The sequence below is a fragment of the Ailuropoda melanoleuca genome, chromosome 13 (genome assembly GCF_002007445.2).
Source record: "Ailuropoda melanoleuca isolate Jingjing chromosome 13, ASM200744v2, whole genome shotgun sequence".
NCBI lineage: Eukaryota > Metazoa > Chordata > Mammalia > Carnivora > Ursidae > Ailuropoda > Ailuropoda melanoleuca.
Window position 1 is genome coordinate 15904427 of NC_048230.1, and position 24836 is coordinate 15929262.

Consider the following 24836-nt stretch of genomic DNA (forward strand, 5'->3'; position numbering starts at 1 on the left):
TTCATTGTGTGTGTGTGTTTAAAGATTTATTTATTTATTTTAGAGAGAGAGAGAGAGAGAGAGAGAGAGAGGAGAGCATGCACGAGAGAGCAGGGAGGGGCAGAGGGAGAGGGAGAGACGGAATCTCAAGCAGACTCCCCACTGAGCAAGGAGACCGACTCAGGGCTCCATCCCATGACCTGAGTCAAAACCAAGAGTCAGAGGCTTAACTGACTGAGCCACTCAGGTGCCCCTTTCATTGTGGTTTTAATTTACATTTGCTAAATGCAAACCCGATGAGTTATATAATGGAACATGAATAGATAGTAGTTGAGGAGGGAAAATAGGTACTACTCTAAAAGGATTATTTGAAACAAATTTTGAATACGATAATGGCAGGTAGGGTAGGAAAGAGAAAAGAAGCAATTAGAGATTTGAAGAAAATATGTAGGTAAGGAAATACAATCATAGTACACTCTTTGACTTTGCAATGCCAAAACTTACACACTCAGTGTAGGCCTCACATAGTGACTTCCTCCCAAAGAATACAGGATGGAAGGGGTTTAAAGCATAACTTTACAGTGGAGAAAGCAGACAAACACACCTCAGCCAGGTGAACAAGGTCAACATCAACAGTGATGACTTCATATTGGGAGCATGTACTCTTGATATGATGGGATGAAAATGCCTAAAACTTTACCTCTGTGGTCTTCTGCCCCCAAACCCACATCCCCAGTCTAATCATGAAGAAAAATATCAGTCACATCCAAAAGAGGGACACTCTACAAAATACCTGCACAGTCTTCCTCAGAATTGTCAAGGTCATCAAAACAAGGGAAGTCTGAGAAATTGTCAGCCAGAAGAGCTCAAGGAGATATGATAACTAAATGTCATATGGGGTCTTGGATAAGGTCCTGGGACAAAAAAGGGACATCAGGGGCACCTGGGTAGCTCAGTCGGTTGAGCATCCAACTCTTGATTTTGGTTTGGGTCATGATCTCAGGGGCCCTGTGAGATCAAGCCCCATGTTGGGCTCCGTGCTCAGTGCGCAGGTCTGCTTGCGATTCTCTCTCTCCTTCTCCCTCTGCCCCTCCTCCCACTCACACACTCTTTCTTTCTCTTGCTGTCTCTCTCAAATAAATAAATAAAATCTTAAAAAAAGAGAGAGAGACATCAAGTGGAAACTAAAGTTATCTGAATAAAGTCAAGATTTTAGGTAAAACAACAACAACAACCAAAAATGTCCACACTCACAATAGTATAAACATTGTTGACTTAACTAAAAATGGAAATATAATTATGTGGAGAGAATAAGGAACTGGCGATCAGTGTGGTTTTATGAGAGAGTTAAATTCTTTTCTGTTCTAGTTATAAATGCATATGTAAGACCTGCAATTGCTGCATCAAGAAAGAGCCCACAGAAGCATATTAATGAAAGCAGACAGGTAATTGCAAGAACTAGAGGAATTAAAACTGGTGGCTCTGAAGAGAAGGGTGGGAAGAACAGAGCACATAACTTGTTTTTTATTATAATCCTTTTGGTACAAATTTGTTTTTTATTCCCGTTCTTAGATCACTTTGGACAAAAACAAAAATAAAAAGTGTATATAAAAAGAGACAGACTTGCAGTTTGAGTAAATCAGTTTAACTATATACTCTTTATAAGAGATAAATGTTTCTCAAACGTCATGGAAAGGATGAAAATAGGAAGACCGAAAGGCAGCAGGCAAATGAAAAACTAGAAAGCACTGTTGATTACAGACAAAACAGAAGCTGAAGCAAACAGCATTAAGCAAGACAAATAAAGCAGCTTCTCAGAGATCAAAGATCAAAGGGACAAACACTTCAGAAAAAGACAGGGATTTAAACAACACACACACATTCACTCTTTATACCCAATGGAGTTTACATTCTTTTCAAACACCAAGGATGGTACACATACACTGGTTTATTGGTTAGCTACAAATAAGAGTTTTAAAATAGCTCAACAGTATACTAGCACATTAACATTTTTTCTTATGGTAAAATTAGAAATTAACATTAAAAATATAGTGCAAAATTATGGTCACTTAGAAGTTTAAAAAGGTTTGCCTAAAAACTCTCTTTAAAAGTGGAAATGTTAAATTATTTATAAATAAATGATGATTATAGCACCTCGCTTTAAACTTTTTGGATATGGACAAAATAGTAGTCGGGGAAAATTTATAGCCTTAAATATATGGGTTAGAAGACAAGAAAAAGAAGTAAGTTAAGTTTTCAAATAAAAAAAAACTGGGAAAGAAAGAATAAAGTAAACAACAGAAAGTAGCAGGAATTGGCAAAGCTAAAGCCAGAAATTAATAAAATAGAAGATAAACAAGAAATAGGTTTTATGAATGAAAAAAGTTAATTTTTCAAACAAACCAATAAAATAGACAAATGTTCAACAATTCTAAAAGAAAGGGCACAAATACATGACTTTTGACATACTAAAGGGACCATGATCACAGCAGAGATTTAAAAATTATGTTCAATACTGGATCATTCATCATAATCCACATGGAGATTCCTCAATTTGGTAAAGGTTACCTACCAGAAGCCTATCCTAGACATCACACTTGATGGTAAAATATTAGATACACGTTGGCAAAAGCAGGTAAGAGAGAAGGATATCTACTGTCCCACTTATTATACTCAATGTAGTGGGAACTAGAAACTACACTGACTCTAGTTAATGAAGTGAGATCTGAGAAAGAATAAAAAGTACTCAAAAGGAAGGACAAAATGATCCTTACTTGAAGATGATGTAAAAAAAAAAAAATAAGATGCAAGACAATCTACTGAAGAAAAAAAACCCAAAACCCACCATTACTAAGAGAGTTCAGCAAAGCAACCAACTAAAGATTTCTTTTTTTTTTCTTTTAAGATTTTATTTATTTGACAGAAAGACAGCCCGACCGACAGCCCTCGAGAGAGGGAACACAGCAGGGGGAGTAGGAGAGGAAGAAGCAGGCTCCCAGCAGAGGCCGATGTGGGGCTCGATCCCAGGACTCCGGGTTAACGCCCTGAGCTGAAGGCAGACACTTAAGGACTGAGCCACCCAGGCGCCCTGAATGATTTCTTTTGAACTAGCACTCGCTCTTCTATTGTCCCACAAATAGCCAATTAGAGACTGTACCTCGAAAAGAGCATTCATTCGTAGTAGCCACAAAACCTGTAAAACAGACCTGCATGAAACTTAACAGTAAATGTAGAAGGCCCATACAGATAAAATTATGAAACTTTCCTGAATATATAAAATACAACTTGATTAGGAAGACTGGTCTTGGATGGAAAGGCTCTCTCCAAATTAATTTAGGAATATGATGCTACCCCAACCAATATGATTTTGAAAATTAAACTTGACAAACCAATTCTAAAATTCATTTGGAAGAGAACGTGTGCAAAAAACTGAGACAATTTGAAAAAGATTACCATGGGGAGGGGCTTGCCCTACCAGATGTTAAAATATACTATAAAGTTACTATATGGTGTGAAAATTAAAAGGAAACACTAAAATGGATTGGGGAGGCCAGAAGGGGGAGCTCTTACACCCTACCACTCATTGTCAATGACCCAAGGAGAAGAGATGTACCTCAGTACCATAGTACTTTACCTACTACCCCAGCAGGAAGAAAGGCTTTTCTCTTGCCTCGGCAACAGCCCAGCCAATCAGAGACCTCACAACTCAGCCAATGAAAAGCCACTATACTTCAAACTCCCAGTTTGCTCCAATGGACTTTTTGTTTATAACAGCCCCACCCAACTGCCCCCTTTCCTTTTTTAAGGGTGTTCTTCACCTTTGTTCTCTGGATTTATAGCTTGCTTATGCCGACTTGCAACTCTCTACCTTTGCTAAATACACCCATTTTTTTTTTTCCTGGTGAAATGACTGAAGGTTTTTCGTTTGCTGTTTGTTTTGATGGTTTTATTTTTAACGTTAACAATGGCTATAGACAGGTGAGTGAGACAGAGAATGGGACTGCATAAACTTTTCCACTTCTAGTTAATAATCCCAGAAGAAAATATTGTTCTAAGTAAAACAGAGACACAGACAAGGATTGCAATATTATATAATAGGAAAAAAATGGGAACAACTTCTATCAGTGGAAGAATGATTAGATAAATTACGGCACCTCTAGCTAGGGAATAGGAATACTGCACAGCTATTGAATGAAGATCCAAGCACACTGACATAGAAAGATATCTGAAATATATGATACATTGGTGAATTAAAAATAAATCTAGGGGCACCTGGGTCACTCGGTTGGTTAAGTGTCTGCCTTTGGCTTGGGTGGTGATCTCAGGGTTCTGGGATCGAGCCCCGCATGGGACTCTCCACTCAACGTGGAGTCTGCTTCTCCCTCTCATTCTCCCTCTGTGCTCTCTCTCTCTCTTTCTCAAAAAAATAAATAAAATCGTAAAATAAATCTAGTTGTAGCATTAGACAGCATGATAAATTTTAGCACACAAACCTATACATCTGTGTGCTTATACATGCGGGTATGTGCATCAAGAAAGGATTTGTAAGGACATACATGGAACTCGTAACATATTAATTCTGTAACAGGGATGTGACATTGGGGGAAGGGTAAATCTTTTACATTGTCTTTTGTATAACCTGTACTGTTTGAGGGTTAAAAACTTTTCTAAGTGAAGAAAAGGCACAAAGGGTATGCTTTACAACAGACCGTACTGGAGAAGGGTTTTAAGGTTGTTCACAAGACGGTGGAAGAGTCAACTAGCTAGATCCTCGCCAACCAGTGGAAGAATCGAGAACTGGCCTATAAAGCCTGTGGCAGCTTAGAAGAAAGAACTCGAGGAGTTTTGCTGTTTTCTTGCTCTCATTGGACCTGCTGCTTTTCCTCATCATACATGTACTTGCTGAACTTATTTCCATATTTTTACTTGCATGCAAAAAAACGTTAACCCACTGAGTTTCCTGTCCCCTGGACATAACATCCTCTGCCTCTCCTCATTGCTTCTCATCTGTAAACTTCTGGTCTCCCCACCCCCCGCCCACACAGGCTACCTAAAATGATAAATCCTTTCGTTTTGTGAAATCCAATCACCTCAGTAGCTACCTCATGCTTAGGATCAGACTAATTCTTCAATTAATTAAACATGAAAGATAATTCTAGTCTCTAATGCAATGCACTTTTCTCTTTCCAGTTATAAGATGTAGGAGGGAAAAAATAATAGAAGGGTAAAAATAATATAAATACTAAGCAGTGTGCACCCAAGTCCCACGAAGTCAGTTTTTCTTAAGTCTTGTGAAAAGATGGCCCAAATGATTAAGTCATGGTCAAGTTCACACTAGTATTACAAATTGCTGACCCAGAGGATTTTCATGGACAAATGGTGGACTCTCCCTCCTAGAAGCTGCAGTGCCCCTGGACATCTCTTTGGAATTCTCTGGCTTCCATTCTTTCTGGGAAAGAAGTTGGAGGTGGTAGTTGCCAGAAGCACCGCCTGGTCTTTGCAGGAGCAGATACACGACCAGCTTCTGGCAATCTCTGCGGGGAGAAATGCTTTTCATTTTTTTTTTTTTTTTGAGAATGCCATCAAATGAAGAGCAGTTAGATAGTTTGCTCTTACAAGCTTTTGTAGGAAGGCATTAGGGTGGTGGCTTCTAATCTGTCAGAGAACAAGGTGAGAAGAGATGGGGAAGGTCACCACCCAAACCAGCATCCTGCCCACACCCACTGGGGCAGCTGCTGGAGCATCTCATCCTTGGCAAACTCCAAAGGGTGACCATGTCAAGCCACGCTTTTAAAATAAAGATAGAAAAGAATTCATCCTGCAGATAGAAAACAGATGCCGCACCGCGTCCATTAGAGGATACTTTCCTTTCCATTCCCAACCCAGCAAAGAGCAGCAAAATCACTTTTGAAAATGTTCTCTGCTTTGGGACTGCAGAGAAAGGACATATCCTCTGGCACTGGGAGCTGCAAGCAGGTTACCCACGGCAGGGGGGAGAAAATGCGGAATGAAGTTCTGGCAGTTGTCCAAAGCATCAAAGCATTTGAAATAACTCTAGTTTGGCCCCGAAAGCCACGGAAATTGGTGAGATGGGACCAAAAGATGCCAGTGCTCTTTGAATCCAAGGAAGAAACACCTAGAAACAGACAGTTGCTCTCTTAGCCCCATTTTCCTGCATTTAGGGGAGATTCAGGCAGAAAACTCCAGTGGGTCTTACTCAAAACTGTTTCTGGGTTTTAAACTGAAATTCATGCCTTTAATGTCCAAGTTGTGACAGCAATTGGCCTGGTGCATTGCTCCTGGGCTTAAAGAGGGCTTATAGAGATGCTCTTTTTTTTTTTTTTTTTTTAAGATTTTTTTATTTGACAGAGAGAGCAAAAGGACAAGCAGGGGGAGCAGCAGGCAGAGGGAGAAGCAGGCTCCTGCTGAGCAAGGACCCCGATGTGGGACTCGATCCCAGCACCCTGGGATCATGACCTGAGCGAAGGCAGATGCTTAACTGACTGAGCCACCCAGGCGCCACTAAAGAGATGCTCTTAAAAAGATTTCTGGACATCAACAAACTCTTTAAAACACCGGAACATGTTCGTGAGTTGAGTATACACATGGGGAAACGGAAGGATTCAGATTTTCTTTGAAACACAGGCTTCGGTATGAAGGGGGAGAACATCCAGTTGTCAAAACAGACTTGAGGTTTTCTGAACCCAGAAATTCTGGAGAGCAGTTTGAGATGTTTTCCAAAACCTAAATACTGTAGGGTTAAGCCTTCCCTCTAACCAATTAGATAACTGACATTTTATTCTGTGGATTTCTCAATTGTTTCTTCTTTTTTAAAGCAAACAAAATAATTAGCCTTGTTTCAGGGTAATTTTGCTACTATTTCCATAATTAAATAATTACTTCAACTCTGAATTAAAAGCTGTCCTGCTGTCTCTGGGTACAGTAGGCTGCCAGCTGTTTTAAATAACCCCCTGAGAGTGGTCAGGTTAAGGACTCAATTTATGACCTTATAAATTAACACAAGGAAACCTACTCCATAATGCAACAGACAATTCTATTTATAACGCTTAATTAATCCCCTCCAGTCACTAACAGAACCCACTTGTGGCTTTCATTTCAACCTCACCCAAACGCAAGTCTCCTGAGATGAGACGTGTTAATATGTGAATGCTGATAGAATTTGCTGGCATGATGGTCGAGTATTAAATAGCTGACAGTCTGGATAAATTAGCTCCCGATAGCTCACTAATCAAATGTAAGAAGAAAATGTCGAGTTTGGCAGCACCGATGAAACCCTTCATCACAACCCTGAGCTGGAGAGGGGTAGAGAGAGAGGAAAATGTCCAAGTCTGCCACTGCCTGAGAACACTGGCTCTGAATTTCAGGAAGTCTTGGCAGAGCAGACAACCAAGAGAAAGTATCAGAATTGTATCAGAGGATGGCTGTGGGAGCCCTCCCGCTGGCTTCATTTGTTTTTTGTCACTAGGACCCTCAGGCTGCCTTCTCTTTGATACAGAAAACCCGAAGTGGTAACCAACTCTAGGCTGCCTTACCTAAGGTAGTACAGAGTGGAGTTATCTGGAAAATTCCAAGTACCTCAGAAAGCTACAGGGTATGGGCAGAGTAAACTTTGCAGATCTAGAAGATTCTCCCGGGAATAGGCGCTGGGAAGGAGACAGGAGGCACATACACTACTTGGACATAGGACTTCTGCCTTGTGGGCTGGCATCGTGGAATATATGCATGGAGGACTTTATCAGGTTTTAGGACCATTCAGGCTATTTCCATATGTCCTCCTGAGTCAGGAAAATCGATTTTGCTCTTTTTTTTTTTTTGTCCACCACATTCGAGAATCCACATAATGTGACACTCCTCACACTGCTTTGTGTCTTTAGGCATCACCTCAATGCCTCAGTCTTCTCATCCGCAAAGTGGAAAACCTAACAGTGCCACTTCCAGGGTTTTTGTGAAGATCACATGGGGTTAGTACAGATGATGGCCTCACACGGCACCTGGTATACAGTAGGCGCTCTGTAGCCTTGGCTGTTCTCATCACAGCATCACTCTGCTGTCGGTCTCCTCTGGGCTCCCTCTCTTCTTTCACAGCCATATCAGGCTGTCACGGTTTCTCCTGGCTAGCTGCCTAACTCACTTCCCTATTCCTGGCCCACATCTCTTCCAGTACATCGTACACAGTCTTTGGACCCAAATCTTTCACCGTCTACCTCTGATCCTGTCCCCACCTTATTCAGTGTTCTGCAGAGTTCAGCAAATAATGTCAAAACTCCTTAATTTTGAATTCAAGTCTTACTGTACTCCAGCCTCCTGCCCTCATTTCTCTCTCTGCTCTTATATTTCACTGCGCCGTCTCATGACCTCTCACCATCCCTAGAGCGCGACTAGTTCCCTCACTCTCTTCTGCCTGTCCTAGCATGTTCTTGCTTCACAGGTATAAACCTGTGCCCCGTTCTCTCCACTTGCAGGTTACTTTCCCCCAGCATCTTCTGGTCCAAATCCTAGCCATCCTTGAAAGCCAAATGCCACCTGCACCCTGGGGCTTTTCTGATCCTATCACGTTACCTCCCTCTTTCTTTTCTGACCCCCAATGTCCTTTATCTGTTTGTTTGTTTTTAAATCCTTAACCCTAGTTACCTGCAATTACAGGTATCAATTCTTATGCCCTGCTACTTAGTATGTTCCATATCCCACCCTCTGAGCTCCTTGGGTGGAGGCTGATTCTTCCATGTGCCCTACTTAGTCCTTTCCCCAACCCTATACTATGCACAAAACAGGCCCTTGCAAACAAGAATGGGATTATTAATATTTTGGAGGGGCTTGAAATAATGAAAGCCTGGTCCTGTGGTCCATCCTGTCTGTGACATATTCTCATTAACCTTTTGCTCTGTACATGAGTGCCTATGGAAATATTTCAACTCAAAAAGTACATGGGATAAAAAAAAATCCTATCAGCAGGAAAAACAAACATACAAAATGCACAACTGATCCCCAAACAATGGTTTGTTTTTTAAGAAGCAGCAATGAAAAAACAATCTGGAGTCCAGTACCTTTATATCTGGTTACTACAGCTGCGTTGACACTCAGAGGCTCTTGAAAGCTGACAGTGAGCACTGTGCTGCCGGTTACCATGAGACAGGCGTTGGTTGGCACCTCGGGGGCTCCTGGGACAGAAGGAAAAACATAAGGATCTTAACATCACAAATCCTTTTTAAACAATGTTCCTGCCTCTTCAAAGGATACCCTGAAACACGCACTATGGAAACATTTGTTTGTAGAGCCTAATAGCTTTTGCTTTTGAACATTTTCATTAGAAGTCTCAATGGCCTTTATTTGTTGCCATCGTGGTCTTATTTGAGCATGAGAACATCTTCTGAAGGGGTAAATAATACCACTTAAGCCTTCCCAAAGTATCCTGGAAACACAACAGGAGATTGGCCTGGACCAGTGGAGAGGAGGCCAGAAAGTGTTAGCAGGAACCGGCTGTTGATAGAGACTGTTATACTTCATAAAGTACTTTCATGGAAATCATTTCATTGGAGGCTTTTTGCAACCCTGTTAGGTAGAAAAGGCAAGTAAAGCATGTGCCCATTTAGGACGAGGAACCTGCAGTCCCAAGAGTCTACACTGCATGTGCAAGGACACAGCAAAGACACACAGCTGGGACGAAGGCCCATGGCTTCGGTTGCCTGATTCTGGGCTCTTCCCAGTATAGAATGTCAACCTGCCTTCTCTCATGCTGCCTCCTATTATATCAAGGAATATTTTCTGAGACAGAATTCACGGACCAATGTCATGCCCATTAACCTCAAGTTTTAAAGGACTCCTGATACTTTTAGGTGTTCCTTAACACCCAGAAGGTGTTTTGTGATTAAGAAAATTACCCCCCAAATGGCAGTCAGTCTAAAAACTATGACTGCTTCTAGTAGTAATATGTCCTAAATGAGGCACAATCGCAAATGCATTTATTAAAACAATTGCTGAATGTCTTTTTTTTAAAAATAAAAAACCCATGTATCAGCATTGCTGAAGAGACTGTTGATTTTGAAAACAAACTTTCATTAATGTCGCTTAAGCTGTTTGCTTAAGAGAAAGGATTAGGCTGAGATTCGGTCCTTAGTATACAGAACTGCTTTGGAGAACAAGATTTTCACTGCCTTTGGTCTTATCTATAGCACAAAGCAGAGACAGATATTTCCAAACTAATGAACTGGTCTTTGCCTTATATTTAAATTCTCAAGTCTAATTTTTTAAACTGTTGTTTAAATAAGATCTACGTTTGGAACAAGATTTTAATATCCCCAAGTGTTTGAATTTTATACTTTTTTATATTAGGGACTGCTCTACACCGTACCTTCCAGTGCTAATGAGCATTATCCAGAAACAAGGCTTTTCTTCAAACTAACAAAAAGAACTGATGAAGAGAATGCAAGTGCAGACAAAGCATGATTCAGGGGCTGACTGACTATCCTCTGTGGCCTGTATTAACCGAAGGTTGGTTTATATAAGCGCTCTATAAAAAATGCAGTAGAGAGTTGAAAACAACTTAAACTCGGGTTGGAGGCAGAAACTGGACAAATAGGCAAACAAATATTTTCCACCTCCCCATCCCAAAATATAGCCACTTAGGGTATCAGACCATCCAGGTTATTAGGCATTAGGGCGTATCGGGTGGAAAGCACTAGATGAGTGTGACGCGGTGGAGAGAGGCCAGGAGCACTGAAGCCTCGTGGCTGTGGTCAGAGAACCTATCGGGAGCCAGAAAATCAAGCAAGACAAAAGATCCTTTTACAGCCGCCCAGAGCCCTCACTCCAAATAGGCTGACAACGGCCATCCGTGACCCTGGAGCAGAGCTGAAAAAAAAAATCAGTAAAAGAGGGCCTGGCTGTCTCCAACCAACCTGGCTTCTAGTTACATGCAGAAGTCCCCTGCTTATACTCACTGGCGTGCTCGAAGCCGGTCCTCATGCGTCTGTAGAGCCGACACCTCCACTCCCAAGCTTTCAGCTGTTTCTCTTTCTCGGTGTTGTCCAGACTGGGTCCTTCATTCTCCACCTGGGCAGACAGTTCACTCACCCTCTGCTGGGCTTCCTGCACCAGCGTGGCGAGGTGCATTGCTCGGCTTTCCAGGCTGACAACTGCAGGGAAAGACATGGGTGACTCCTTTCTCTTTCAGGGGGAACACTGCTTCGTTGGCAGGGTTTTAAAAAATGCCCCGGGGTAAGAGGGATCTATATTCCTTATTAACTGACTTATCCCAGCAAGATCTAAGTGGTGACATTGACAACTAGATTAAATGGTAAGTCCATCAATTTAAGATATTTACATTGCCCTGGGGCCCTCTTGTCATATGCACCCCGAATAGCTGCCTAGCACAGATCATTAGAATTCCACCATCAAGTACCCATGAGGACCACTTCTAACCCAGACTGCACAGAGTTGTTTCCATGATCTTTGCAAAGACAAACACTTAGGGCCAAAAGCTCTGTAGGGCTAGGAAAAGGCATCCACGAGGCAAGCTGCATTCTGTTAAAGTTGTTTGGTCCTTTTTTCATTCTTTTTTTGGTAGAATCTGATTTGAATGTTCTGCTCTTATCATGTTCTGCCCAGCTCATAGACATTTTTGTATGTATGTCTTAGTGGCATAATTCTGTTGTAATTAATCAATTTATTTATTGCGGACAAAATGTTCGACTACCATTGCCACAGTAGCGCTAGTGAGTTCTGATGCCTGGGTAGGATCAGACTGTGATGTCTTATCAACTCCATCTCTGACTGAGATCTCAGGGAAGGAGTGAATGGTCTCTGGAGAGGCCCATGCTCAACAGCAAAGTTCCACGGCTGTTCTTGCTGAGGGAGATTATACAGTTTGATATTTCTGTTTTACTCCACACATGGTATCCCCACAAAATTCACATCGTGCTGGGGACAGTGGCAGAACACTTCGCATTCATGTGTCAGGTTGGGAAGCTGCTTCTTGGGGTTCCCTCATGGCTCCCATATATTTGAGGGCGGCCTTGGCGGTCCCTTGGTCATTTGGGAGGAGCCCTCCCCAGTGAGCAGTAAGGGGGCGACCGACTCAGCACCGGTGTGTGGAAGGGAACCGCACAAAGAACGGAACGGATCAGAGTCAAGCCCCACTGCTCTGTCATCAGCGTGTGCTTGATACTCCGTGTGACCAAAACAATATTTCCCCCTGGTGGGTGGGAAAGAAATCCAAACATTTCATTCTTCTAAGTAAGGGGGGAAAATATTATGAAGATAACTCAAGTGAAAATGTGTTAGGTGTATTTTGAAATGGAAATTAGGTGGTTATATATTCATATTCTCTGTGTTCATAGGCATGTTTGCATTAATTACAGGAAATGAATACTAATTTATTTTTGCCCCTGCTCACCATCAGTCTCCATTTATTTACAGATGAGGTCAATGAAAAATTAGTTGAGTCTTTTTTTTTTTTTTTTTCTTTTTCTTTCTTCTTTCTTTTTCAAGTTGCTGTTTAGAACACTCAGGACTGTGTTTTGCTGCAGATTTCTCATGGTTAATGAATGTTGCTGTAGCAGTCAGTCATGTAGTCTGAATACCGTCACACTTTTTTTAAAGCCTCAGTCATGAGCCATGACAGAAAAATAAACAAATAAATATAAAGCTAAAAAACTCTTTCACTGAGCAGCTACACTATGCAGAATCCCCCGGGAAGGCTAAAGGAGGCCAGAGTAAATGATAATATAAGTGCTGTGGACGTAGGGAAGGAGTGATGGCGTATGAACGCAGAGGCTCTGGAGAAAAAAAATACACACACACACACACGGGTGCATACTCCAGTGGAAAAATTGGCAATATTAGTAGCCTCAAGGTGCAATTTCCTGGAGCAGTGAGATTGACAAGTCAGTACTAAATGCTGTTAATTTAACTAACTTCAGATTAATGGTAGAGTCTGCTATGACTGAAGGCCTCAAACACAGTCTCATTATAGCCTTGCTGGGAAGGTCCTAAATATAGGCATTGACAGTTGAAAACAAATTCGTATACATTTGTGTATTTTTAGACATAGGTTAGGCGTCAGGGTTTGTGTCACAGTTCTCAGGTTGATTAATTGACCCAGTAACTGCACCCTCTACCCACGGCCCCCCTCCTCCTTCCACTCCAAATTATAGAGAAAATGGGGGAATTGTCCTTGCTAAGTCATTCAGTGAGCTTTTTATTGTAAGCCTGATGTTTGAATTGCATGCATGCGTCAACACTTGGGTGATAGACACATGATTTATAAAAATAAATTTTTCTAATACTATGAAATCCCCCCTATTAATTTTTATATCCACAACAGTTATTACTGGTGTGAATTCCAGGTGGCATTTGAGATGGACAGCTTCTCTTGAGCTATGCTTGGCTCCCCCTGAAATTTTTCCTACTTTCCTTAGCACAACATGCTTTGTTTCTACACTTTCCCTTTCCTCCGAGGCTGTGGCCTTGACGCTATTTGAGTTGTAGTGGTGAAGGGATTCTAAATCTTTAAGGTAAAGCATGTTGCCTCTTCAGAGGCTAAAGGGAAACCTATTCAATTTTATAGCCAGGTGAATTTTCCAAGATCATCTAGATCCCTGTGTTTCTCAAACCAGGATACCTGAACATCAACACAATGCGGGGCATTGGCGGGGGGGCAGTGGGCCTCTCTGGAGCCACAGAATGAATACGTGCATTTTCCTGGGGCATCAGTTTCTCCATACAGATTTTGGTGAAAGCATTATTTAGAAATCAAAACAAACATGTGTGGAGGAGAATGGAAAATTTTCCCCAAAATTGAAAGTTAAAAAAAGAAAAAGAGGAACTTTAGAGAAACCCGCCCCCCCTTGTTGTCCAGGCTAAGTCCCCAGGTGCCCCTGAGAACACACTCACTTGCCTCTGTTGCTAGAGGTAATTCCATGGACGAGTAGAAAAGGCACTAACTGAGCCAGTGGTTTCCAACCATTTCACACAGCAAAACGTTTATTATTTTTTTTCTATGGATTTTTAAATAGCTTAATAAAACACTCTCTTTTGAAAGATTTTCTTTATTGACTACCAAGTCAGCTCACTTATAAAATAATCATTTTCTCCCTATTATTAATGACCTATATAACTGCATCTGTTCAGTATGAGATAATCAGCCTAGCAAAGTGGGTTAATATATTTTAAGCAGAAGCAATATGATAATTATATTAGACTGTGTAGTTTTCTCTTGAGCGATGATGGGAAGTTTAGGCTTTTTGACACCTCGCAAACTATTCTGAGAGCCCCCTTCCTATTTTTGCCACCACAGAATGAGAACATTTTAACCCCCTTATCTTATTATTATTATTTTAACTCGCCTGTTATAAAGGTGAAGAAACCAAGACCCAAGTAGGTGAGATTATTATCCAAGATTTTCTTAAAAACCTTAAGGAACCCAGGGAACTTCCTCTAAACCAAATGGAATGCAAATTAACCCCGTATTTATGTACCGCCATTTTCTAATTGCTATCGATTTGGCACGAGGCTGGTCAGCTCATTTTGGGTGGCTGGTTGGACACAGAAACTAGAAAGGCTATATCTATCATATGATCGGTTCTCCTGCCCATCCACTTCTCTTTTTCTTGGATCCCTTCCCCTTTTACTTCCACACTCGGGATATTTTCCTCTTGAGTGCAGAATTCCTGGTCTGTTTGCAAGGTTTGGTCTTTTCTCTCTTACTGCAGTTGGTTCCTTCTCCAGCCAAGCAGCTATCCCTCTGAACAGCCATAGCCAGCACAATAGAGGGTCTGTGAGTGTGTGGTGAGCCGTCCGGCTGGGGCAAGACCACTCGGCTGCTCCTGAAATAGGCCCCATGCTATTGTGGTGTTTAATTATCAACAGCATTTCTACCACCCAGTGTCTGAGTGGGTATTTGTTCTAAGACCTGCCCAGCTCTAATTAACTACGAGGTGGGGGTGGGGGTGGGGTGGGAACTTGGTGTTCAAAGAATACAATTACGGTTACTGTTTAAATCCTGAGATAAATAATGATCGGACTGAGTGCTTTTTCCTCACCGTCAGACTCTAACCTATGGATCGCCTACTACCTACCATTTCTTAATTTCGTCTTGCCCTGAAATTGGTGAGCTTGGGCCTGATTGATAAATGGTTAGAGACTGAAAATATAACGAGGGTAAGATGTAAACTAATTTTAATTCTTAACTGAAAGTTTTAGGGAAGAATTCATTTGATTTGCTTGAAAAAAAATGACAACATTTGCCTATTACTAATGCTATGGCATTCTGCAACTTAGCAACTACTTTTCTATTGTTACTCGTATTTTTCTTCTCTTTTTTAAAATTTATTGATGAGAAAAGGAGGCACAAGGCAATCCTTTAGTCTCAATGTCTGAAGGAGCCTTAGATGACTCTTGTTGTAACAGCCTTGGCCCTGTATGATTTCCTCCAGGAGGGGAACTCGCTTCTCACCAAGGCAGCCCTGTCCATTCTCACTTTCAGTTTTAATTTAAAAGAGTTTAATTTTAAAGTTTCCTCATCCTAAGCTGACATCTGGTTTCCTCTTATTTCTACACTGGACGCACAGGGGTGAAAGGGCTCTAGGTTACTGATTTGGATCAAGCGCTGCCTGTTCCGAATGTGTGACCCTCACCAGCTCCACTGCCATCTTGAAGCCAAGTGTCTCATCTGAAAAGTGGCGTAATGAGCTGTCTCAAAAGCTGCGGTAAGTTATTGGTAATCCTTACATAAATGGCTCTCAATTAGTGGAGCTTTGTAATATCATTATCACACTCATTGGTCTGTGCTATAGTTTTTAGAGGCACACAAAAATAAAACAAATACTTGTTTTATCAAATACTCTATGTTCTTTCATCCAAAAAAAAAAAAAATCTCTTGCCCCAGGTAAACGTTTTCTGTCCCAACTGCCATTCAGAAATATATTATATACTGAGTGGTATCAATTTCAACCCTATCTGTTATTTCAGAGAAGAAAACAAGGTCACTTAGGAATAAACCCTGAATTGTAAACCAAAGTCCTCTGGGCAACCACGAATAGCAGTTAATAAAATTTATCTTTGCTGACAACCTTCTAACAACCTCACAAACTGCCTTGTTTTCAGGTAGGGACATCAAAAGAAATACTATAGAGGAGTTCAAAAATTAATTTTTTAAAAAGATTTTTATTTATTTATTCGACAGAGAGAGAGAGCACACAAGCAGGCAGAGGGAGAGGGAGAGGGAGAAGCAGGCTCCCTGCAGAGCAAGGAGCCCAGTGTGGGGCTCAATCCCAGAACCCTGGGATCATGACCTGAGCCGAAGGCAGATGCTGTTAACCTACTGAGCCACCCAGGTGCCCCCCAAATTAAATGTTTTTTTTTTAATTTTATTTTTTTTATTATATTATGTTAGTCACCATACAGTACAACCCTGGTTTCTGATGTAAAGTTTGATGATTCATTAGTTACGTATAACACCCAGTGCACCATGCCATATGTGCCCTCCTTACTACCCATCACCAGCCTATCCCATTCCCCCACCCCCCCCGAAGCCCTCAGTTTGTTTCTCAGAGTCCATAGTCTCTCATGTCATTCCCCCTTCTGATTATGCCCCCCTTCTTCTTCCCTTTCTTCCCCTACCGATCATCCTAGTTCTTATGTTCCATAGATGAGAGAAATCATATGATAATTGTCTTTCTCTGCTTGACTTATTTCACTTAGCATTATCTCCTCCAGTGCCGTCCATGTTGCAGCAAATGTTGAGAATTCGTTCTTTCTGATAGCTGAGGGCTCGATCCCACAATGCCAGGATCACGCCCTGAGCCGAAGGCAGATGCTTAACCGCTGTGCCACCCAGGTGCCCCCAATTTTTAACTTTTTAAGGGACCTCCACACTGTTTTCCAGAGTGGCCGTACCAACTTGCATTCCCACCAACAATGTAGGAGGGATCCCCTTTNGGAGGGATCCCCTTTCTCCACATCCTCTCCAACAATTGTTGTTTCTTGCCTTGTCTATCTTTGCCATTCTAACTGGCGTAAGGTGGTATCTCAGTGTGGTTTTGATTTGAATTTCCCTGATGGCTAATGATTTTGAACATTTTTTCATGTGTCTGTTAGCCATTTGTATGTCATCATTGGAAAAGTGTCTGTTCATATCTTCTGCCCATTTTATGATTCAAAACCCCTCATACCAGAAAAGCTCCAAACCTCCGTTGCAATTTACTTGTCCTGCTGAGGTTCGGGAGTCAGAATTCACTCTGGCTTCCCTCAGGTCCCAACCTGTTGTCTTAATTTCAGGTTTTCCCAAGGACTTTGAGAATGTGGTTCCAAAAAGTTTTAGAGATTTAGAGATTAAATGTTTCATTTTAATTCCTGTGGTGTTTTCTCCTCCTAGAGCTCATTACATCCTGGACATGGGGCTCTGGAATGTTCTTCACTGCTACTTTCCAGCAGAATGTGGATTCACAAAGTCCATATTATATAGTTTAAGTTGTAATTGTGGTTCTTTAAGAAGCCAGAGCCAATGACACAGAGAAAGACTTCCATCCTAAGTTTCCCAAGCTCCAAAGGGCAGATGGACATTTCTAAAACAAGCATACAAAAGCCTTGAGGAAATTATTTAGAAAATCCAAAGCAGATCACCAAATGATGTCATGGCTTAAGTATGAAAGAAGAAAATCTTATCTTCTGCCAATACTTTTGGTGCTAACAGAAATATAGTATAAACCACATCATTTAAAATTTCCTAGCAGTGACATTAAAAAAGAAAAAAAGTGCTGAAGGTTGCTGAAGGGAGGCGGGCGGGGGGATGGCCTAAGTGGGTGATGGGTATTAAGGAGGGCGCTTGTTGTGTTGAGCACTGGGTGCTATTTGTAAGTGATGAATCACTAAACTCTACTCCTGAAACCAACATTTCATTATATGTTAACTAACTAGAATTTAAATAAAAATTTAAAAATAAATAACATGAAGAAGTTAAAAAAAGAAAAAAGTGATATTAACTTTAATAATCTTAGTTAACTCCGTAGATCCAAAATATTGTCATCTCAACATGTAATCAACGTAAAATTATTGAGATAGTATATGTATTATATATAAAACAAATATATAAAAATAAATATATGTGATACATATCGTATCTTAAGCCTTGAAAATTCAGGGTGGTTTTACATTAAGAACCCATTTTAATTTGGACTAGACGCATTTCAAATACTCCATTGTCGTATGTGGCTGGTGGCCCCTGTGTGGGACAGTGCAGTTTTAGAACGTAAAAATCCACAGACGTTAAAAAGTGCTGTATTGGGCAGTGTTTTCTTTTTTTTTTTTTTTTTTTTAAATTTTTTTTTTTTTTTTTGAAANGGAGAGGAAGAAGCAGGCTCATAGCGGAAGAGCCTGATGTGGGGCTCGATCCCAGAACACCGGGATCACGCCCTGAGCTGAAGGCAGACGCTTACCAACTGTGCCACCCAGGCGCCCCTGGGCAGTGTTTTCAATATACAAACTATACAACAGGTGGGTAAAATATTTTTTAAATTATTTACCAGAAATTCTTTGCTTGTTTTATATTGTTTTTGTTATTTATATTGACTAACAATTTTTCTGACCATTTATAATGTGCCAGGGAAATAGTTTAAAGCTGTTACTACATTTAATCCTCAACAACTCCGATAGATAGGTAGGGGCCAGCCAGCCTCCAGGAGGGCCCCCAATGATCTCTGTCTCGCAGTGTTCACACCCTGCTACACGTCCCAGAGTCGGTCTGTGTGATCAACACCATTGAGCAGGAAATGAGAATATGGCACTCCTGAGATTAGGTCATAAAAGACACTGCTGCTCCTACCTTGGTGTCTCTCTCTCTCAGGTCATTTGCATTGGGAGAAGCTAACAGGCATGTCAGGAAGCAGGCCTCTGGAGAGGCCCATGCAGGAGGGAGCGTAAGTCGCTTGCCAAAAGTCAGTCAGAGGAAGGTTAGACGTGGATCCCCCAGCTCAGTCAAGCCTTGAGGTGATAGCAACAGCTGTGTTGCAGGAATTTAGGGACGGGGGCCTCAACTGTCAGTGTGTGCATGGCACAAGGACGGGCTGTGTCTGTTGTCAAAGGCATCTTTTAACTTTATCTGGAATGTTTTCATTTTTTACAAGGAGAATATATTCTGTGTTCCATGAATATTTAAAAATTAAAAACAAGAGAATGAAAGGACAATTAACTCTTAAGGAGCAGGACGGTAGACCTTAGGCTGTGGCTGCCTGATGTCTAAATAATTGTTTGGAAATACAAAAAAAGATCAATTCACTCAGTATTTGGTAAAACCTCTCCCTTCAAAATAAATAACATGAGCACACCCTTCAAAAGAAGTAGGCTTGGGATTCATTCAATTCAGCACATACTTATTGTGTGCCTACTGTTTGCTGGGGATACCGTAACGAATGAGACAGACAGGTTCTGCTCTGTGGAGCTTCCATTCTAGTGCAGGAGAGACAGAAAATAAACAAATAAAATGAAAAAATATATAGTGATAAGTACTATGTAGAAAAAGTGATGTGATTGGAAAGTGACTTTGGACTTGGTGGCCAGAGAAAGCCTCACCCAAAGATGTGACATTTAAGTGGAAATGTGAGGAAGCAGCTGGCCAGGGAATGATCATGACTGAAAGCATTCCAGCGCGCCCCGCATGGGGAGTAGCTAGGACACAGGCTCTGGGAAGAAAGTGCGGCGTGTTCACGGGATGGGAGGGAGGCTGGGGGGGGGGCAGGTGTCCCAGGCGTGAGGGGTGAGCAGTGTGAGATGAGGCTCGAGGAGCAAGCCTGTAAGTCAGGGTGAGGATTTCTACACCTATTTTAATGAAGCAAACAAAAATACCTGGGGACTCATTCTAGAGACCTGCCCAAAGCTTGTTCTTTACATATTCTTAATGGTTGCAAATCTTTGTCCTTTGAGGGTGGATTTGATTTCAGGAAACCTCTTTAAATCATTTGAAGCCAAGTCTGGTGAACGTGGAGGGTGATGACGCTGGGCAATGCTGTTTTGGAACAAAAATCAGGTGTGACTCTAAGCAACGAGTCAGATTTTCTCATAAACTGGCTCCGAGGACAAATCCAAAAGTGTTTAGAGCAATGGCAGCTCTGTTGGAGCAAGTGTGGGGTCTCCCATGAGGACCATGTTAAAGGATAACATTTGTTTGGATTGTAGACTTTCTGGGGTGTTTGTTTATATAAAGCCAGGCTCATTAGTTTATAGTCACACCTCTTAGACGTGCCCTGAACCGGTCCCAGCACCAACACGATCCCTCGACTACTGCAGAAACCAGCGGTGCATCCTGACAAGTCTGCCAACACTGTAACAGCGGTGTCTGCCCCGCACTCACATGACAGCCACTCGGCAATCCCATTTTATGAAGTCACCGCACACAACTAAGTCTGGGCGACATCTCCGAGTTCCAGAGACAATATCCATGAGAAAGCGAGCGAGTTCACAGAGAAACGCAGAGAGGTCTGCAGAGAAGGGAGAACACGGCTGTAGGGAAGGGCAGAGAGACTAAAGATGAGGAACATTCCGCCATTCTTCCTGGTCTGCATTATTCAACAGTGTAAAACTGAAAACAGGCTCATTTACAGCCAAATTCTACAACAGTACCTGGAAAATAACAACACAACAATAGCCAAAGGTATTCCCAGGTATAAATCACCGAAAGACTTACAGGTATTTCCCACACACTGTGTATGCACCATGCATGTAACTCATGCCCGTGTCTATGTGCCTGAATTCAATACCTGTAATTCCCAGCAGCCTAACACAGGGGTGTGCAAAATGTCAACTGAAAATTTCTGAGCACCTACTATGTGTCAGGTACTGGGGTTGAAAGATAGACAAAATCCATATGAGTGACCAGATTTGCACAAGGTAGGTATCAAAAAAGAACTCATTTCTTTATGATTGCTGTTTCTAGACCCTAGATGATGCCAGATAAACCGCAGCCTCAGAAAGGCAAGGAGCTCACTGATGAGTCAGCACATTCCTCCCAGAGACCCCTGAACTGGGACTGGAGAGTGGGGGCAGGACACAAGTTAGTCAGAGTAAGGGAAGGGCTGATGACTGGGGACTTCCACTAACAGAAGTAAGTCTTTCTCAGATAGTATTTGTCCCATTGAGCAGGAGTCATGGCAATTGGGATCCTGAATGGCTGGAACCATCAAAGGCAGAGACCCTGGGTGTCCCTGTATTAGCTGTCTTAGCTCCAGTCCTTTTGGAGTCTCTGCCAGTGTCCTGAGCTCAGCACACCAGGCCGGGTAGAAGTAGTTGGGGGGCGCCTGGGTGGCACAGCGGTTAAGCGTCTGCCTTTGGCTCAGGGCGTGATCCCGGCGTTATGGGTTCGAGCCCCACATCAGGCTCCTCTGCTATGAGCCTGCTTCTTCCTCTCCCACTCCCCCTGCTTGTGTTCCCTCTCTTGCTAGCTGTCTCTATCTCTGTCAAATAAATAAATAAAATATTTAAAAAAAAAGTAGTTGGGATTCTACTTTCATAATGGCTGATACTATCTTCTAGAAGGAATGAGTATTACTTTGCTGCTTGCCTAAAGGTGCGAAGAACAGAAAAAAGTCGCTGAATAAAGACAGTAGATGGATCTAATGAGCAGGCGGGGCTGTGCATGTATTTAACCTTGGGGCAGTGTGCAAGTTCGGTGGCCACTTCTGGGACTTTCCCTATAAGTGAGAGTACCTGGTTGAGTTTCAAGCCGTGTTTGTAAGGAACACCTCTATACAGCATTGTGATTCAGGGGCTAAAAATTGGAAGACACACCTGACCAATGGTTTAGAGTTAAGTCCCTAAACTCATCTGTGTCTTTGTGATTCCTGCAACAAATCGGGGGGCAGATCACAGAGGACTTGCTTCTGAGTTGTGCTGGGATTCTTGGTTGGCAGAGTGGAAAGAGTACTGGGCTGGTTTTCAGAAGGGAACACCCAGGTAAAGGAAGACAGAAAAGTCGCCCTATTAGAAACTGCGCTCACTGTTTTGAAATACTTGACTGGCATCAGAAGAGGAAGCGACGGAGGGTCAGGGAAGGAAAGAACGAGGTGTGACGGTGAGCGTGCTAATGTTTTTACACAAGTACCAAAGCATTGGATAGAGAGGATCTGGGTTCCAGTCGTAGTTCTACCACTTCCTGGTTTTGCAGCATTGGGGGAATTATCTGACTTTTCTTATTCCAGTTTCCTCATTGATCAGAATGAGGAAACGGACTCCCATCTCGCAGGCCAGTGTGAGGACCAAATGAGGTGATGCAAGCAAAATGATTTTCACAATGTGTCAAGCGCTCTACCAACTTAGGCCTCATCGTTACTTTTCTTCTCTTATCTCCTGCCTCTGCAACTTCTGGGGAACGATCTGCAGCAGGTGTTTGCTTATCTGGTGCTGGCGGACCATGGTTTTTCTCCTGGGCTCGCTCACACTCATGCACAGAAGCAATTCTCTTCCTTTTGTACTTGATATATAAAGTGAATTAGAAATCCCTGAAAACAGGTTGTGCTTTTCTATCACACCGCTCTTCAACAGGCACGGCACCTTAGTGTATAGAACAGAACAAAGAAAAACACCATAGGATTTCAGCAAATGGCACAAAGGGAAAGATGCAAGGCCCAGAGGCCATGGCCCTCTGTATTGATTATCTGGTAAGGCAGTAAGTTTGCATAGACGGATGACCCCAGACATGGGTGTCCCATAGACCTGGGTTTGAGTCCTTGACATCCCTATTCACTTGCCAGATGTGTGACCTTTGGTTAGTCACTTAACCTTTCAGAATCTGTGCTACTGTGAAAACCAGAGATAATGCTTCACAGCTACTCAATCAATATTCCCTTGCCACCTTTACACATGTGGGAGTCTATACTGGGTATAAGCTCTTTGACTTCTTGGGTGGCCAAGGTGACTTAGGTGTCCTATTTCCTGAAGGCTAAAACCTGGGTTTATCTCTCACCTTCCTTTACAACTTTGTCATGATGATTGTGGTTATCATGCCAGAGGGAATGAGAAAAACCAGGGACCTCCTGAATGAATTTGCTTTAGGTTTAACTAGATATTTAGGACGTGCATTCTTTTATGGAGATTTAATTATGCACAAGGGGACTTGGGGAGATTGGGAGTTTCACTGGTTTCATGGAAAATGCAGAATTCTTTGTAGCTTCTCAGGTAAGTGGGACTAATGTTTCATCCAGCCCACTGCAGGCAACATCTGGATGAATGGTTTCCTTGTTCCTATAGAATGGGGCTCAGTCTGCATTCTCTGTGTTCAGACCCTCTGATTCTCTCTCCACCGTGCCCTCGCTGGATCTTTGGGACAGACATTATTGCAACGTAAGTTGGAAGGCAGCAAAGACCACTTTTTGGTTTCTTCCATCTCTATTTGCCCACCCCTCCGAGCCTCCCGTTCCACTTGAAAGAAGTGGCACTTTGACGATGGAGCTCTTACCGAAAAGCCCCAGTCCTACTGAACCCAAATCCTCACTCTTTGACATGGATGTGGTGAGCTCAGCATTTTTAAAATAAAGAGTTTTCTGATACAAGGATCAGGCTCTGTACCTAGTCTTTGGGTGGTGGGGGTTTGTGAAATTTAGGAGCAGAGATGTGGCCTCTAATTATATATTTGCTTGCTCCTCTTTCAGCCTTCTGGGTCTCACCACTTGGAAGTAAGTGAATCAGTATTAGTGAAAGTAACAGTTTGATGAGTTTACTTTTTTCTTTTAGGAAACATAAAAACTGTGGCTCAGAGCCATTGTGGTCATTGGGTCACAGAGTTTGCACCAAGGGGAATGCGAGTGCCTACCTCAGAATGTTGCCGTGAGGCTTAAAGGAGTGAATGCATGTAAAGTGCTCAGAATAGTGCCTGGCGCTAGCTGAGGGCTCCACGACTTTGTCCCGTCCACTCCTGGGCCGGCTCTGCCACTGGCCCCCGAGCAGCTCCCTTTGGCAAAGTACCATCAGCTCTCCTTCAGAATACATCCAGAAAGTAGCCAGTCCCGAAGGACCACACATTACAGGATTCCACTTACATGACATGTCCTGAATGGGCAAATCTATAGGAAGAGGAAGTAGGTTAGTGTCTGCCTAGGGCTGGGAAGAGTGCAGGGGTGGTTGGGGAGTGAGAGGGTATGAGTGATGAGAATGCTCTAAAACTGATCGCGGTCATGGTTAGACATGGTGCATATACCAAACCCACTGAAATGTACACGTGAAATGGATGCATTACATGCATGGGAATTATATCTCAATAAAGCTGTTCAAAGATCCATCCAGAATTCCACCCCCTGCTCACTATCAGCGTCACCACTGTGCCAGTCCAAGCCACTGCGTCTGTCTCCTGGCCTCCTGATTGGTCTTCCCAGTTCCACAGTTGCCCACCACTGTCTATTCCCCACGGAGCACGGTAGCGATCTTTTAAAATGTGAAGCAGAATATGTCATTCATCTGCTTCAGCTGCTCTGCTGTCTCCCCATCTCATTTATAATCAAAGTGAGCATTTGCAAGAGCCGAATGATCTTCCTCAGTGATCCCTCTCCCCCTGTTTGGCCTTGTTCTTCGAACACAGCAATCTCATTCCTGCCTGCCTCGACACCTTTCTATTTGCTGTTCACTCTGCCTAGAATTTGATCCCACATCTCCTCATGGCTCATTCCTTGATATCGCATAGGACCACGCTCAAATGTCGCTGCATCAGAGAAGCTTTTCTTGCCCAACCCTATTTAGAGTAGTCCCCACTCCATCAATCTCTAGCCACTCACTTACTTTATTATCTTCATAGCATTCATCACTACTCGAGCTAATAATTTGCTTATTGGAAGTTTCCTCCACTAGCATCTAAGTTCTAT

At 42.4% G+C, this 24836-nt stretch overlaps 1 protein-coding gene across 2 annotated transcripts in view; it reads right to left on the bottom strand.

The window, feature by feature from the left end:
- ANKFN1 (ankyrin repeat and fibronectin type III domain containing 1) overlaps positions 1-24836 on the bottom strand; it is a 385668-nt gene that overhangs the window by 116767 nt on the left and 244065 nt on the right. For both annotated transcript variants that reach the window (XM_034640636.1, XM_034640637.1), the window contains exons 6-7: positions 10938-11132; positions 9045-9158 (exon numbers count right to left, since the gene is read on the bottom strand). In XM_034640636.1, the coding sequence (XP_034496527.1) occupies positions 9045-9158; positions 10938-11132 (309 nt within the window). The remainder of the gene's footprint in view (positions 1-9044; positions 9159-10937; positions 11133-24836) is intronic.